Genomic DNA, 17,058 nt, shown 5'->3' with positions numbered 1-17,058 from the left:
AGAGGGGGAAATTTCCATGTAGTTGCTGTAGTAACTATCCTTTGGATTAAGAACAATGACTTTGTGGCTCTTCATCACTGAAACAACATGTCACCTTTTGTGTTTTGTGTATGGCTGTAACTATGAGGGCTGCTCTTTCTGGGAGTGCATTGCCCCCTTGACTAAGGCAGCACTGATGGGGCTCATCAAGTCCATAATCTTGGTCTAAGTCTGAATTCCAATAAACCAGACTTGCTGTTAGTCAGTCACCTAAGATGATTAACAGGTTTTTTAATTGTATTTATTATTTCCATTCCTATTCTGCCTTTCCTTCAAGGACTGTCTCATTTATCCTTGGCAACAACCCTGTGAGGTAGGCTAGACTGTGAGAGAGTGACTGGCCCAAGTATATCCAGTGAACCTAATGGCTGGAGTGGGGATTTTAATCCTGGTCTCTCTTATCCTTGTTCAGCAGTCTAACTGCTATTCTAGCCTTTTTCAACCTGGGGTCCCTAGATGTTGTTGGACTGCAACTCCCATCATTCCTAACCAGCATGGACAGTGATCAGGGATGCTAGGTGTTGTAATTCAGGAACCTCTCAGGATCCACGGTTGAGAAAGACTGTTCTATACTATGCTAGATCTGGGTCTGGATCACAGACACCCATTACAAAGTTTGTGTAAGTTAGCAAGGCTGGTATATTGTTTATCTGCAAGACTGTACTAAACAATGGTAAGTTACATGAATATTGCACTTGATTACAGTATAATGATTTTCCCCACATAGGTGACCAGAGCATACAGTATTTATTCATTAATTTAGTTAATAAATAGCCAGCCTCAGTATATAGCTGAACAATGATGTAAAGCACATGTTTAATTGGGAAGTAATAATTTTATAAAGAGGGCTACCTTACTAAGTAACAAAAAGTGTTTTGACACATTAAAGAATAAGAAATTCTTTGCAGCACATGCTTTCATGGACTGAAGTCCATTTTATCAGATGCATGAACTGTGATATTCAGGTGGCATATACCTGCCAAGAGTGTAAAGCAGAAAAAAATAAGTTAAATGGCAATGAAATGTAAAACACTGGTAACAGAAACAAGCATCAGCCCAAGACTATTTGGGATCTCATGTGAAAAATCTAAATATTTCTCCTACTAAAATGAGACGTAACTTACTGTTGTACTCCTGCACAGCTCCTATTCATTTACTTGGGCTTGCACATAAAAACTTTGGAAAGAATTGCACTCCAGAAGTTTAGATCTGTCTGTCTGCTACCCTTAAGAGCTCCAGAACTGGCAACTCACCAGGGTAAATCTGGGTAACTCAAAACTGTGTTTTCTCCATTTGTGGTGTCAGTTATCTAGTACGTGCTGAGGATGAGTTAGATGTGGTTCTCTCTCAAAGTAACAGCTAAAGGAAGTCTACTTTGTCGGGAGTTGTGAAAAGGATCTGTCATGTGTGAAAAGAACCTTAATAACAACTTGTGCATGACAAGCAGTGGAGAGTTTACCAATCCATCCCTCTTTTGTGCTTTTCTTTTTCTTTTTTGCTATCAAGGTAGCAGTAGCACTCTCCTATTCCACACTAAAATGAAATCTTATTTCACATATTCTGGGATGAAAATAAAAGAAACAGTTAGTAGGCACGAGAGATCTTATATGGAAGTACCATATTTACATGAATCTAATGCCCCGGCAAATCTAATATGCACCTCAATTTTCAAAACCTTGAAACCAAAAAGTATTTGCTGGCAAATGTAAATACGCCATCAAATCTAATGGGCACCCTAATTTTCGCAACCCTAATTTTCACAACGTAATTTGGCCCAAAAAAGGTGTGCATTACATTCAAGGAAATATAGTACATGTTCTTCATTAGCCTATACCTCCATGTCATTTTTGAAATATAGAAAAAAAACTTTTGAAAATCACTAAAAGCCCAGTCTATAAAAACTGAAAGCACTGTGAATTCCTATCCATCCATATTATATTATCTTCAAGAAATGATAGATCACTGTATGTTCACAGATCTTTATTAATGAGTGCTTTCCTCAAAAGTGCACTTGTTCATGTCTAGCATGTGTAGAAAACTGTGAGGACTTTCTTCAGTAAACAAACATTGATTTGTTGCAATGATAATTATAGAGGTTTGTGCCCTCGTTTCATTAAATATTTAGTAATGTGTCAAAAAGCTTTTTTATTTACCCAGAAACAGTTGATATAAAAGTGCCTTTCCCAGCTCCATGTTATGAACAACTCTCATCATTCCTGACCAGGCTGGCTAATTGGCCCAGACACCTGGATGCTGTATATATATATATATAGGCAAAAAAATAGCTGACTCCAGTTAGAAATCAGAATTCAAACCTATGTTTTACATTTCATATCATACATGAACCCACCTCTTCCAGGTGCCACAAGACTCTTTGGTGTTTCGGCTGCATAGAATGACTTCCAAAGAAAAATTGAATGAGATAATAGCAGATAGGTGTGAAAATATTTAAAGTATCACAATAACCCTTTGAGTGAAGTGCTGTTAATACCACATACCTTTTGAATTGAGCAGGGACCATTACTCAAAACTTATAGAACACATAGTTTCTAAAACTGGAAATTTTGCCTTGGAATTTCAAGTTAAAATAGTTTCTAGTAGTTGGTGCTGGGGGGGGGGGGATACTGAGACCTTGGAGAGGCTGCTTTAGACAAGTGGCCCAAAGTGCTACCCATTCATTGTTCTTCCATTGCAAGCTATGAGCAGAATCGCAGCTGACTTTCCACACTATTTGGAATATTGTGCATCACATTATGTTCTGGCCACTCAAGTGGAGAGAATATTGCGGCTGTGAAAAGGGTCACCTGCAGCTCAGCATACATTCACTATAACCTGTGTGGTGGGTGCCATTTTATGAGCCTTAAAAAAAAATTCTAAACAATTTCCCAGCTTTTTTATGAAAGAGAAGGTGCTAAAGCACTACACATTTCTTTCATTTTCAGAAAATAGAGATGGAGAAGCTTTTGAGTGGTAACCAAAATATTTTTTTAAAAAACAAAACTTTAAAAAAATGTCATCCACCGCAAATGTTATGATTAATTTGTTCATTTCCCCATAAACTCATTGCCCATATAAATGCCCATATAAAAAAGTTGGGAGTGTGGTGCTAGAAAGTATCTTTACCTGTGGAGCTTCTGCTTCTTCCAGTTCACTTTTTAAAAAGGCAGACTTTCTGCAGTTTGAGAAAAAACAGAAAAAAATAGGGAAAATACAGGATGATGATTGAATGATAGCATCATCTGTACGCCCTTAAAACATCAAGTAAACAAAGCATGGAAATTCCATTCTGAACACTTAGTTGGAACCACCCCAAGGCAGAACTGCCAGTGCTGGGTTAGATAAACCAATCATCTGACTCTTGAATAAGGCGGCTTTCTATGTTCATTTGTTGAGGCTGAAAGACTGACTTAGCCAATATAATCTCCTGAGAATCCAGATCAAACCTAGTGAGCCAGTGTGGTGTAGTGGTTCAGAGCGGTGGACTCGTAATCTGGGGAACTGGGTTCGATTCCCCGCTCCTCCACATGCAGCTGCTGGGTGACCTTCGGCCAGTCACACTTCTCTGAAGTCTCTCAGCCCCACTCACCCCACAGAGTGTTTGTTGTGGGGGAGGAAGGGAAAGAAGAATGTTAGCCGCTTTGAGACTCCTTAGGGTAGTGATAAAGTGGGATATCAAATCCAAACTCTTCTTCTCTAGTAACCATTCCCCTACAGGGGTGAGAATCAGTGATAATTTAAAAAAATGGAAATAAAAGGAAATGGAAATGGGTGTTAGAATCCCATTTCAACACTGTACAAATTTAGTGTTGAAAACATCTATAACTTAATGATTGGCTAGACAGAACATGTACAATGAAAGTTGAGGATGGCCTTTTTTTAAAATGGATGCCACTTCTTGCTCATTCTGTTTTAGAACATCTCGCACAGAACATTTCCAAATCACACATGGAAACTTGCCAGTACTTGAGGGAGGAGTTGCAGCAAATAACATGGCAAACTTTTCTACAGGAAGAAATTGAGAACTACCAGAGCAAGGTATTTATCTTGGTAAACATGCTAAAATAGCACACAGCGGTTTTTTAATTGCCGATTCTGAAACACTTCTTGGACTACAGCATTTTGTGCAATCTGCGAATCAGTTTTAAATGATTGTCGTGTGTGTGTGTGTGTGTGTGTGTGTGTGTAGTGAGTTGTACTGCCTATTTCCAACATACCCCCCCTAGTGGTTACTGTTTAGTTTTTTGGGTTCTTAAAAGATTCATGCAACACACATGTTGTTTGAGCCTCAGGATAACCAGCGTCCTGTTTAGGCTTCCTTGAAAGAAAGGGCCTATTTTTACACTTCCTCTACCCACCGCAGCAAGAGATCAATAACAGGCATTGTGTTTGTTTCTTCATCACTGGGAGAAACAAACTACGAAACCATTAGTATATCCAGATTCAGTACAGGCAGCCTCCTGTTTATGTGGGATTATGATGTGCGTCAGTGAAATCGATTATAATTGAATCCCATTGAAAAAGCCTGCAAACACCGTGTTCCGCCCCACCCTGCCCTTTTAGTGACATTTCAGACATTTATGACATTTCTGGATCACTTCCGGATTCGGCGCGATGTACATATATACGATCGCACACATATTGAACGTGTGTAAACGGGGAGCTGCCTCTACTTCAGTTCTCCCTGTGATGGTGGGAAGCAGTGGGGAGGGCAGGCAAGTAATTTGTTACTCCCAACTGTTTCCCAGGAAGAATTTTTGGTGGATGGAGATAGTATCTCTAGTCCACAAAAGTATTACCTGAGCTGGTGTAAAGCTGTAAGAGTTTATTCAGGTGCCAGAGTTTGGTATCACGTGAATAAGTGTGGAGAAGCCTCTGGCTCGCATGCAGCTAGCTCCTCTTTCATGCAGCCATTAGCAATTTCCAATCCTTATTTCATCTGAACAGGCAGACAAGGATCAGAAGTTACTAATTGCTATACATGAGCCTCCTCCACACTCATTTACATAATGCCCAAACATGATTCGACATTACATGTAAATGTACCCCTTCTGGTCACAAACATCAACTCCCCAAATATCTCCACAATGTTGCTGTCCTTTAACCTCAACTCTGCATGGATTTTGAAGTTGTTCCACCTCCCAAAGTATCTGAAGGTGGGCAAAAAGTTCTCACAGAATGCTTATGCTGGTTTGAAGCTATATGTTCACCTTTGTCCTTAATAAAGGGTCTGGTGAGGGACCCAGGTGGTGCTGTGGGTTAAACCACAGAGCGTAAGGCTTGCCGATCAGAAGGTTGGTGGTTCGAATACCCGTGATGGGGTGAGCTCCCGTTGCTCGGTCCCTGCTCCTGCCAACCTAGCAGTTCGAAAGCACCTCAAAGTGCAAGTAGATAAATAGGTACCGCTCCAGCGGGAAGGTAAACGGCATTTCTGTGCGCTGCTCTGGTTCGCCAGAAGCTGCTTAGTCATGCTGGCCACATGACCCGGAAGCTGTACACCGGCTCCCTCGGCCAATAAAGCGAGATGAGTGCCGCACCCCCAGAGTCGGTCATGACTGGACCTAATGGTCAGGGGTCCCTTTACTTTTTATACCTTCAAGGTACTTTTCAATTCTGCGTTTATTTCATCTCTTTCATCGGCATATGAAAGCACTTCAGAAATTAGCATTATTTTTATAACTATTTCTGGCTAAATCATGGATAAGTGAAGGTGTGTTTTATTTTCAAAGTGTATACACCTCCTTTCAGCAACAACATGGGGAGATTCAGGACAGAAGGAAGTACTTATTTGCATAATGCATAGTTAAACTGTGGAGTTTGCTACCACAGGATATAGTGATGGCCTGGACAGTTTCAAAAGGGGTTTAAAGAAATTCATGGAGGGTGTGGCTATTAACAGATACTAATCACTATGTCTGTGAGCTGCTTCCGGGATCAGAGTCAGTAAATCTCTGAGTACCAAATGCTGGGTGGCACCAGTGGAAAAGAGCTATTGGTCCCACGTCATCTTTGTGGTCTTCCCATGGGTATCTGCTTGGTCCCTGCAAACACAGAATGACAGACTAGCTAGCTTTGACCTGGCAGGGTTTCTCTTATATTCTTAACCCTCCCCACCCCCAGAAAGGTGACTTAAAAACAATTTTTGAAAGACAATACACAAAAAATATTAGAATAATTAAAATAAGTCAAATGCCTGATGAAACAAAATTGTCTTCACTACTCACCTGAAGGACATTTTTAAAAATGTCCCCTAGTTACGTATTCGCCTGAAAAATACTCAAGGGTTGTATAAAGGGGTTGTTTTTAATCATTTAGAGCCCAAATGCAAAACTGTAGTGGAAATTAATTATTACTTTTCTGTATCTTTAAATAAATTAAGATTAATTCACTATAATTGTTATACTAAACCCTAAGGTTTCATTCCAGAGGTAGATGTTTTCTATTAAAAAAAAAACCTCATTACTTGTCCAGTCATGAATGCAGTAAGCCCACAACTTATGGGCATTTAACTTGTGTGCGTTCAGCTTTACATGTTTGGGAAGTAAGTAAGAACAGAAAGTGGGAGGCATTTGGGAGAGAAGACTGGCAATGCGACCCTGCATTGCACCCAATGTGTTTTGACTATATGCAGTTTTGGCTTTTAGGTGTGACCACCAGAACATAACCCCTGAGTAAGTTGAAAACTTACTGTAGTAATAATTTGCTTACAAAGTATTGATTTGCTGCCCTAGAGAAAATGCTATCAGTCTGATATGTATATTTATGTTTCCTCATGCTCGCCTCTAGGGGTTGTGATTCTTCTTGTGGATGGAATACATTTTCTTGGGCCATGTCAGATGTAAACGTGTTTGCCAACCTCTCGCTGCCGGCTTGACTGTAAAGTGGGGCTGGGGGGTGTCTAAGTTTATCACTAAATGGACTTTCCTTCTTCTTACCACCCCACATTCCATTTAGTGATCAAAGCAAACTCCCCCGTTCTACTTTATGGCCAACATGGTGAGTGCATGTTTAGGAAATATGCACCTGTGTGGTTTGGTCCCTTGCCTTCATTTACTGTGTTGTTATAGCTATACTTTGGAGCACTGGGCAAATGGTTCGGAAGCCTATATAATAATGTTATATGATTATGATAGAAGAAGAGAATACGCTGACAAATTTGAAAGGAGAAAAGCAGTAAAACGTCATATGGTTAGCATTGCTATTTAAGTTCTGTTGAAGGTTCAAACCCATATAGAGTTTATTTCTAATTTTGAATGCTTTGTATATTTGCATAAATAATGCAATGTCACAAGATCCGTCATGCCTTAGATCTATTACACCTCAAATGGGGGAGTAAAAAATATTTTGCATCAGATATCACCAGAGCACATTCCCAAAATGTAATTTTAGAGACAACAGATAGTTATTGGTAAAAGAAACATTGTTCAATGGGATTAAGGAATATTTTATCTCAAAACACAAAGCACACATTAGATATGTTAATGATTCATGAGCTGTAATAAATATGCAGGCATCCCCCCACTTATGTGGTGGTTACACTCTGGGGCCCCGTGTGCATAAGTGAAATTGTGTGAAGTGGGGAGCACCCTCTAAACACTCTAAATGCCCTCTCTGCAATCCATACCAAACATACTGATTCCAAAAATATTCACAACTAGAATTGAAGCACTAGGGCCAGCAGGAGGCAGGAGGGTGTGTGGGAATGTGGCTGCTGCTGCACTACCCTGCACATCAGCTCTTAGGCGGGGAGGCTGAGCAGCATAACAAAGCCCTGCTGTGCCTCCAGTGTATTCAGGCTTCAGGGAGGGTCTCTTCGCAAGCCATGAAGACTCTCCAATTATCTCCTGCCATTTCCAGGTTTGAATTGAATTATTTACCGGTAATTAGTTCCTAGTGCTGAGCAAATACTCAGTTGCACATGAGTTGATTGCACGTAAGTGGAGGGATGCTTGTAAAACATATTCCACTTACAACTTCTGATGTTTAAATAAGAAGCTGAGCAGAGTGTGGATTTTGCTTTTATGTTCTACATTTTGTAGAATTCTACACAGAACTCTCACTGAAATGAACAAGAGTCCAATATAAGTTTTACTATTAAAATGTCATTCTTAGAGCCTATTTGTAAACTAAAACATAAATTGTAAATTTTATGTAAACTAGTCATTGTTATTATTTCTCTGTAGCACTCACCTTTAATATCTATAGTATAGCATAGCATTAGAAAAACTGTAGGCAGGCATAAAACGGCCATAAGCCCCTTGAATTGCCATACCGCACGTATCACAAATTGAAATACAAAATGGGAACACAGCCTGACATGCAAATCCCAAGGCAATCACAAGGCAAATCACAAGGCAATCAGTTGCACAGATTAATGATTAATGCTTTGCTTTAAAAAAACCAAACTTATTCCCTTAAGAAGGTTTAGCAAGTCTGGAAATAGCACTCTTTTTTGTCTTTAACAGCAAAGGGAGGGAATGTGGCAATTGTGTGCCGTGAAAATAACAGAAGCAATACAGTACGTGGTGGAGTTTGCCAAGCGCATTGATGGCTTTATGGAACTGTGTCAAAATGATCAAATTGTGCTTTTAAAAGCAGGTATGTGGGTTGGGGGGCAAAATTGAACCCTTTACAATAAATGTCAAGTGCACATTTTATTAACATTGTAATTCCATTATAAAAAGTGTATTTCACAAAACTGTGGCTCACCTAAACATGTTTAATGCTTCGTTCATTACATAATCATACTGCCAACAAGTTGTACAGTTCAGTCCTGGGCAATCATGGGCCAATTTTGGGCAATGTAGAAGACGTCAGAGGAATAGCCTGTTGCTTGAACGTAAGCCATGTGCCTTCACATTTCCTTTATTAATAAAGTTAATTCCAGAATCACTCTAAGAGAACTAATACCAATAAAGTGTTGTTGGTGTTGTTGTTGTTGACATTAGACAGGCACTTTTGATGTACTCTTTTTGGCACATGTTTAAAAACATTTTTAAGACCAAACTATTCAGACACATATATGTTATTTTGTTTTAATCTCTTTTACTGTTAATTTTAATTATTTGCAAATGTTCTAAATTGTTTTAACAGTTTTTATAGTTAATTGTGATATTTCTTGTAAATCGCTTAACAGTATAAATTTTTTGTTAAATAAATAAATCTTTTTTAAGATAACACAGGCATTAAACAGAAACAAGAACCCAGTTTTCTAGAGGGACACAACTAAAAGAAACCTGGTTGGTGCAGAAAATTGAAGCAAAAAAAGCGGGGGGTGGGGGGAGAGACCTTAAAATGTGACTTCTCTGAACAAACTGCATAATAAGTGGAACTTTTTTTTTGTCTTGAAGACAATATGTTGAAATGGGTTGGAAATTTCATATTTTCCAACATATTTTGTACTTAGAAGAAACATCATTTTGAGGCTTTGACTCTTATTTTGGGGTTTCCAGTGCCCCTCCTGTTTTTCTGTTTCTGACATATTTTCTTTTTAAAATAAAGATTCCAGGTTCAAACATGTGCTTGAATGAATGAATGAATGTTTATTTGCGTCAGCCACTCAAATATTTCTGCCAGGACAAGGGCTTTCTCAAAGCTTTCATTACCTAATCCTGGCCCTGTAATGTTTTACACTCATGAGGTCACACACGCCCCGCTCCTTGTCTAGTGCAGCCGCGAGAGTGGAAGCCTCTGCTTCCCTTTTAGATTTGCCACAGTTTAGCATTACACCAAAGCCCAGAGCTGTCATTAAACTTAATGATGGTTTGTTGAAACAAGACATCTTCTAAAACCATGCTTTGAAGCTGGCTTGTGTCAACAAAACACAGTAAAAATTAGCCGCAATTTATTGTTTGGATGACATGACAAGCTGTGGTAAATCTATAATGGAAGCAAAAGGCTTCCAAACTCTTCCTTGGAAGAGTGTATCTTTTGAAGATACACAAGCATAAGACTCACTGCAATTTATCCTTATAATGCTAAATTATGGTTTATTGTTATTTTTGAATTGGCTCAGTATGTGAGCCATATTCCTCTATTACCACCTTTGTATATTCAAAGTCATAAAATTGGCTTAACAGATATAATTTATTTTCTGTTTTCTGAGGGCACATAAACCTCATTTGTGAGCTAGAAATATATTTTAAGGAGATGTACAATCTATTGTTTATTTATGAAAGACATGGGATAAGAACAGTTGTTTGTGAACTACTGTGTTTCTTAGTCTCAATTGTAAAATTGTTTCTTCTTTGGTTACAGGGTCTTTAGAGGTTGTATTTATCAGAATGTGCCGTGCCTTTGACTCCCAGAACAACACAGTGTACTTTGATGGCAAATATGCTAGCCCCGATGTATTCAAGTCATTAGGTAAGGAAATGAAGTAATTAATTAGAAAACATACTTTTTAAAATAACTGTTTGGTTAAATTAATTTCCTATAATAAATGGATTGTGTGCAAATCACTTAATAGATTTTTCATTAAGGATATTTTGGTGATTTAAATAAGTTACACCTTCTGTCTTTTTTAATAATGTACTTTTTGTCCTTTCAAAAGATTAAAAACTAAGGGTAGCCTAGACCCATTTATACTTTTTGATTACAGCTTGTTAATTATTACTCAACACTTTGGAGTTCAAAGTGGGAAGCTCACTAGGCATTCTAGAAAACATGTCATCTGAACTCTGTTGTGCAAGCTGCAAAATAAGAGCACAATAAATGTTTGCTGCATTATTATTATACCAAGAGCTATGTCCTCCAAAGAGATAATTCCAATTATTTTTCTACCATTAATCAAAAATTATATATAGTTTCCTTAATAGAAAAAAATATCAGATTTGATTGCAACTGAGTTCCTATAATAAGTTCCTTGTTGTGAAGTTCTCACATGCCTGTATGGGGCTTTCACTTCAGACACAAGCCCTACCTTTGTATTTAAAAGATTCCCAAAGTGAAGCCCTGTTATTGTTGTAATCTAATAATTACTCAGTTTTGTGTTCATGCTGGGAAGCATTTGGAAATTTATATAATGAGCTTAAATATATCTGGAAGTAACAGCAAGTGGATGTTGACAGTACAGCAGTGAAGAACTGCCAGGAATTATTAACTAATTAACACTGAGATTCAATGACACTTGGATATAACAGTGTAGAACATGGGGAAGGGAGCTGAAGGCACTGCTTACGTTAATTCTCTTTAGTGCCATAAGGTACTTTTTCTTTTTCTTTTTCATTAATGAATTCTGGAAGTTTCATATTGGGCTGATTAACCAAGATTTCAGTCCTGCTTGTGACACCAAATGTTGTGGTTTTTTATGGAGAATAATGGAGACTATGAGGAGCCCTTCTGTGAGTTTTAAGGCCAAGAAATACACAAAGTAGTTTCTGTGCTCTTTTGGTGCAAAACTATGCTGGCCTTTGAAATATTGGAACTGCTTATTAGACACAATTGGAAAATGGCTAATTTTCATATAATTAAGACATCTCATTGATTCAGATACTTTAGTCAATTTGAACACACAAGCCTTGTACTCACTTTAAAATGCATGTACTCCATGTGCAAAGAAGTACAGTGGTGCCCCGCAAGACAAATGCCTTGCAAGACGAAAAACTCGCTAGACGAAAGAGTTTTCCGTTTTTTGAGGTGCTTCGCAAGACGAATTTCCCTATGGGCTTGCTTTGCAAGACGAAACGTCTTGTGAGTTCTTGCGAGTTTGTTTCCTTTTTCTTAAAGCCACTAAGCTGTTAATAGCCGCTAAGCCGCTAATAGCCGCTAATAGCCGCTAATAGCCGTGCTTCGCAAGACAAAAAAACTGCAAGACGAAGAGACTCGCGGAACGGATTAATTTTGTCTTGCGAGGCACCACTGTAACAGGATTATCATCTGTCCTGCTCAACTGTTTTAATATTACTCCATGCCTAGAGGCAGCAATCCCACCGTCTGAGGCAGTAATGCCTCTGAATACCTGTTGCTGGAAACTGCAGTGGGGGAGAGGGAGAGGGCTCATGTGTTCTAGTCCTGCTTGAGGCATCTGTGTGGCCACTGTGAGAACAGGATGCTGCCCATTGACATCATACACCAGGCTCTTCTTATGTTCTTATTTGTATGTTCAGAGGGCCCAGGGCTGTGTAATGACTGTGGGGCTACTTAAATCAGACTGCACATCCAACACATGTAGATGACATGAGATTTAGCGTGGACATGCTGTTGCTGCCTCATTGTATGAATTACGGTGATGGAAAGCAGACCCATAGATATTGTCATGGTAAAACTAACAGTCCATTCTAATGTGAATAAATTCTCCATATAATCGCTGTTCTTTAAAAAAATATATATTTATTTTTTTGAAAGAGGCCCTGTGTAATTTTCTGCTTGTTTTTCCCCCCCTTTGGCAGGGTGTGAAGATTTCATTAGTTTTGTTTTTGAATTTGGAAAGAGCTTATGTTCTATGCACCTTACTGAAGATGAGATTGCATTATTTTCAGCTTTTGTTTTACTCTCTGCAGGTAAGGCATTAAGTATCTAAAAGCATTCTCTAGTCCTGTGTGACGGACAGCAGAGCCAGACCAGAGTCTGGGGATGCAATCCCTCTGAATCCCCCCCCCCCGGGCTGGAGCCTCTCTCTGATTGGCTACAGACATCTATCCACAGGGGTGGGTGGAGCCAGCACCTTGGGAGATAAAATAAAAGGAGCCGTTTCTGAGGGACATAGTTAGATATGGATAGAGATAGGGTTTCGTTTGAGGGGGTGGGATGGTTTAAGGAAGAGAGTTGGAGTGAGGAGAGGGAGTTGGTTCTGAGTAGAAACATCCACTCTGATGAAAATATCTACAGCTAGAGAAAGGAGTCTCTGAGTTTAGTGTGAACAACAGAATTTAGCGTCTTATGAGGCCAGGAGTTAACTTGGGGGCTGAACTTGAACAGGAGAAGTAGAAGCTGTGAGGTCTACTTAGGTCTCATTCCAGGCAGGAGGGGAGATGTCTAGAAAGAGAAGACTCCCAAACCCCTGAAGAGCGGTGTGGTTGACCCCGGGGGTCTGTTATATTATTTGAAGTACCTCGGGAGTGTGATTGTTAAAAGGTTGGGTAGCTGACACCATCTTATTTAAGAAGCAAAGTATTCAGCTGTAACACCTATGCCGGAACAAAATTAAGCAAATGAAGTGAAATAACTCAAAATAAGCTAAGCATTTACCAACTAGTCTAGAAACCTGTAACATCTAACTGAAGCGTAATAACTGAACATAAGCAACTGAGGTTTAAAAGACATTGTGCTTGATTAGAAGCCTGTAGCATCCATTAGATTCAGTATCATTATTAATAGGTTGACTGTTTCCTGAAAGAACATTATCTTCTGATACATCCTTTGTTTTATCCACTTTGTTCTATATAATAAATCTTTCTTATATGTTCAACTTTTGCCTGAGTCACCAAGTGCATTGGTACCCTGGTTTACGAACTTAATCCTTTCTGGAAGTCCGTTCTTAAACCAAGGCGTTCTTAAACCAAAGCATGCTTTCCCATAGCAGCGGGGGACTCCATTTACAAATGAAACACACTCAACAGGAAGCAAAACATGTTGTTATTCTAAGGCAAAGTTCACAAACCAAAACACCTACTTCCGGGTTTGCAGCATTCTTAATCCAAGTTGTTCATAAACTAAGCTGTATCTAAGATTTCCTTCACACTAAATTTAAAACATAACTTGTAGTGGTGACTATAGAGGGTACACATAGTTTTGATCCACTGTATTTGGTAGGCAGCAGCGGGATCCACTACTTTTTGCATTAAAAAGTTTAATTTGATTTTATTAGATTTGTTTAAGAATCACTTTATACTCCACAAGAAAGAAATGTCATCTTCTGCATCAAGCTGCACTTGTTTATCATCAAATCCAATACTCAGATAACTGTTGGAAGGAGCAGAATAGAAATATAATTGGCTGCTTCCAGCAGTCAGTTCTGTAAGGTCTGGTACTGAAAACCTTTTAATTACTGATTAGAAACAATCGCTGTGATAGTGAAAGTGACTTCCATGTTACAGGAAAGTGACAACAGTGCAGAGGCAATGATTTTACCATGGAAGGAACAATTTTACTCCTCATGGTGCTTTGAGGAAGGGTTGGTTCTGCTAGTGGGGCCTACTTGGGAAATGCTGGACGTTCGAGTATTTCTGCCTACATCCACTTATATCAAATTAGCTTTGCACTTCATTTTTGTAACTTTCAGCCTCTCATTTCCGCAATTTTTAGACCAATGCCCCCCAGAACACTTAAGATCCTTTTCTTTTATCCACTACACTCCAAACTGGAAAGGTTTTTCCTTAATTTGGCAGGTTTTGTCGCCACATAATGGCCTACCATGCTTGCAGATGCCATACAGTGCTGATTAAAAAGTTATAGAATGTTCCTTAAAATAAAATAAAAAACCAAACTTTAAATGTGCTTAGCACAAAAACACCTGGACTTGTTTGCCTGTAATTTGGCAAGCTTTATAAACTCTGGAGGGGCTACTATGCTTGAAATGCCAACCACTTCTATTTAAAGGAAAAAGTTATTTGCCATTTTTTTATTCTCCGTAATAGTGAAGGTGGTGAAGTGGAACAGAGCTTTGTTTTTTCCAAGGCAGATTTGCTTTGGAAAGGACAAAGTTTCCTCACTGCCACTCTCCAGGAAGCCTCTGAAGCACTTCAAACCAAAGTGGTTGCTTTCGAAAGAGCCAAATTAGAATCCAACCCAAATCTTATAATTGATTCACCATCCTACTGATTATGCACATAGCCAAGAGTGACTATTTAAGAATGGTGTGTGAACACTAGGACAACTATAGGATTCACTGTGCTAAAGAACAAATGCTTAGTATGGAAGTGTATAGCTAGTTGCTTTGGAGAAGCACCAGAAAACATGACTTTATGGGCTGATTCACACATGCATATATGTCACTTGACAACTCTCTACTTGGCAATACATCACTTTTTCATTTCACCATGACTTGATTTTACTGTATTGAAGGAAACCCCACTGTACACAAGAGTATGCTCTGGTATGGTAGAGTCCCATTCATTTTGTACACATGGAGCACATGGGACTGAAGTAAAGAGAAAGGAAATATGCCTACCAATGTGCAGAATTGCAGGTGTATCCCTTTTGGGTGTTGTTAAACATTGCACAATTTTATGTAGTCGTGCATTAAGAAATAATTGTAGAAAGTAGTTTGTGGAAGGTAGTTTCAAAAACATTTTGAATACTAGATTTAATCATATTGTATGTTTTTATTTGTAAGATTTCAACACGGGTAATTTTCATTTTAGACCGATCATGGCTTCAGGAGAAAGTAAAAATAGAAAAGCTCCAACAGAAGATTCAGTTAGCACTTCAACATGTATTACAGAAGAACCACCGAGAAGATGGAATCTTAACAAAGGTAAGAGCTAAAGAGTCTGACGGTGGCCTGGTTTGCACGACAGAGTAAGTGTCCTCCCTGGTCTTTTTTTACTGCAACTTAAGAGTGTCATCTGAATTGGGACTCGTGATTAAGCTCTGTCTTCACTGACTGTAAGCTGTAACCAAGGAGTAGCCAGCCAGCTGCAAGTTCCTCTTCAGGACCCCATGCATTTACACAGTTCCGGTAAGCAAGGGTTTGGCTTACTGTGTTGTGTGCAACAGGCCTTTTTCTGGTGAATATTAGTCACCTTAATTAGAGCAGCAAAAATGATGAAATTGGCAGGAGAGACCCTGCTGATGGTGCCTGCACCCTGTGAAGCTCAAGAGGTGGTGGCATGTGAGAGCAAGGCTTTCTCTGTGGTGTGACATGGAACACATTCCCCTCCAATGTGTGCTTGGTCCCACCATTATGTCCTTTCCAGGAGAAGATCAAGGCACAACTCCCCCCCCCCCAGGCCTTTGGTGTTCAGGATGAACACCAAATGATCTTCCCTTCTCTGCAGTGCTTTGTTACTTGGGTGGTTGTTTTAAATTATAACTTTAGAAGATTGTTTTATTTGGAATAAATTGTTATTTTGACCTGTTGTAATCTGCCCTGAGATACTGTGAAGGGCTGATTATAAATGGAAATACATACATACATACAATGTAATTAGCAGTTTAGTTTATGACGTGTTTTGTGAGGTCTGCTTAAAATTTGTACCATTTTCCAAGACTGACATAACAGGCTGAGCAAGTAAAATTGATTTTGTTTTTGAAGAATGGAAAATTAGCCGCTTACCTTCACAAAAATAGATTATGTTTGCCTCTGCTTGATGTATTCATTCCACATAAAGTACTGAATCAGCGCTCAAGGATTAATTTAAGCTAGGGCTACCTGATTTCATTTTAGGAACCAGTTTGCAATGCAAGAGCTTTGCTGTGGAACAAAGGAACAGGAGTAAGGTACTTTTGAGCATGTACATTCCTTTTCCTACTAAATACTACAGCCTGCCAGCCACCAACCCTCACACATGCACACATGTGGGATTAGGGCAAAGGGCTTTCAGATTTGAGTGTATGCCATTCAAGCAGGATCTAAAGTCCAACAGCTCACCTTTTAGAAATTAAGTACTAGTTAGGCTGCAAGTATGATGCTTTGATTGTGGAAATGTTATGGAAGATATTGTTGATACATATTTAAATTATACAAATTATATTAAGTCATACAAAAAAATACAGACTTAAGGTACGTATTATTTGTTACTGATGTTAATGGAACAATTTAAAATGGATAATTGTTGCTACTTTAGTTTTACAGGCTTCACAAGTCACCCTAAACAAATAGCCATATGGAACACTTTGAAAGGCAGAATTTAGTTGCAACGAGGTCTCTCCTTATTTTCCCTGTGGCTTTTCTAAGTTATGAAAGAGAAGTTGTTATGGTTAATGGTGATGATGATGATGATGGATGCTGTTAGACAGGCATTCTCTAGCCCCATTCTTACAAGGAAACTAGGATTTGTTACCTTAAAGAACAAAATTAAAAGACCCCAAAGCATTTTCATACCTGTACATCTAATTCATTTTGCTTTTCTCTCCCTACAG

General features: G+C 38.9%; 1 protein-coding gene and 1 long non-coding RNA gene across 7 annotated transcripts in view; one reads left to right on the top strand and one right to left on the bottom strand.

The window, feature by feature from the left end:
* LOC307203051 lies at positions 1-17,052 on the bottom strand. The gene is made up of 3 exons (XR_013833108.1): positions 16,568-17,052; positions 3,163-3,211; positions 1-1,015 (listed from the first exon to the last, which is right to left on the bottom strand). It is a non-coding gene; the product is annotated as an uncharacterized lncRNA (long non-coding RNA).
* The window catches only part of RORA (RAR related orphan receptor A), a 384,947-nt gene that overhangs the window by 354,468 nt on the left and 13,421 nt on the right, over positions 1-17,058 (top strand). For all 6 annotated transcript variants that reach the window (XM_079953332.1, XM_079953331.1, XM_079953334.1 and 3 more), the window contains 5 exons: positions 3,953-4,074; positions 8,502-8,634; positions 10,294-10,401; positions 12,426-12,536; positions 15,339-15,451. In XM_079953332.1, the coding sequence (XP_079809458.1) occupies positions 3,953-4,074; positions 8,502-8,634; positions 10,294-10,401; positions 12,426-12,536; positions 15,339-15,451 (587 nt within the window). The remainder of the gene's footprint in view (positions 1-3,952; positions 4,075-8,501; positions 8,635-10,293; positions 10,402-12,425; positions 12,537-15,338; positions 15,452-17,058) is intronic.

This window comes from Podarcis cretensis (assembly GCF_951804945.1).
Source record: "Podarcis cretensis genome assembly, chromosome: 14".
Lineage (NCBI taxonomy): Eukaryota > Metazoa > Chordata > Lepidosauria > Squamata > Lacertidae > Podarcis > Podarcis cretensis.
Note: the sequence above shows the minus strand (reverse complement) of the source record. Positions and strands in the feature narration are given on the sequence as shown.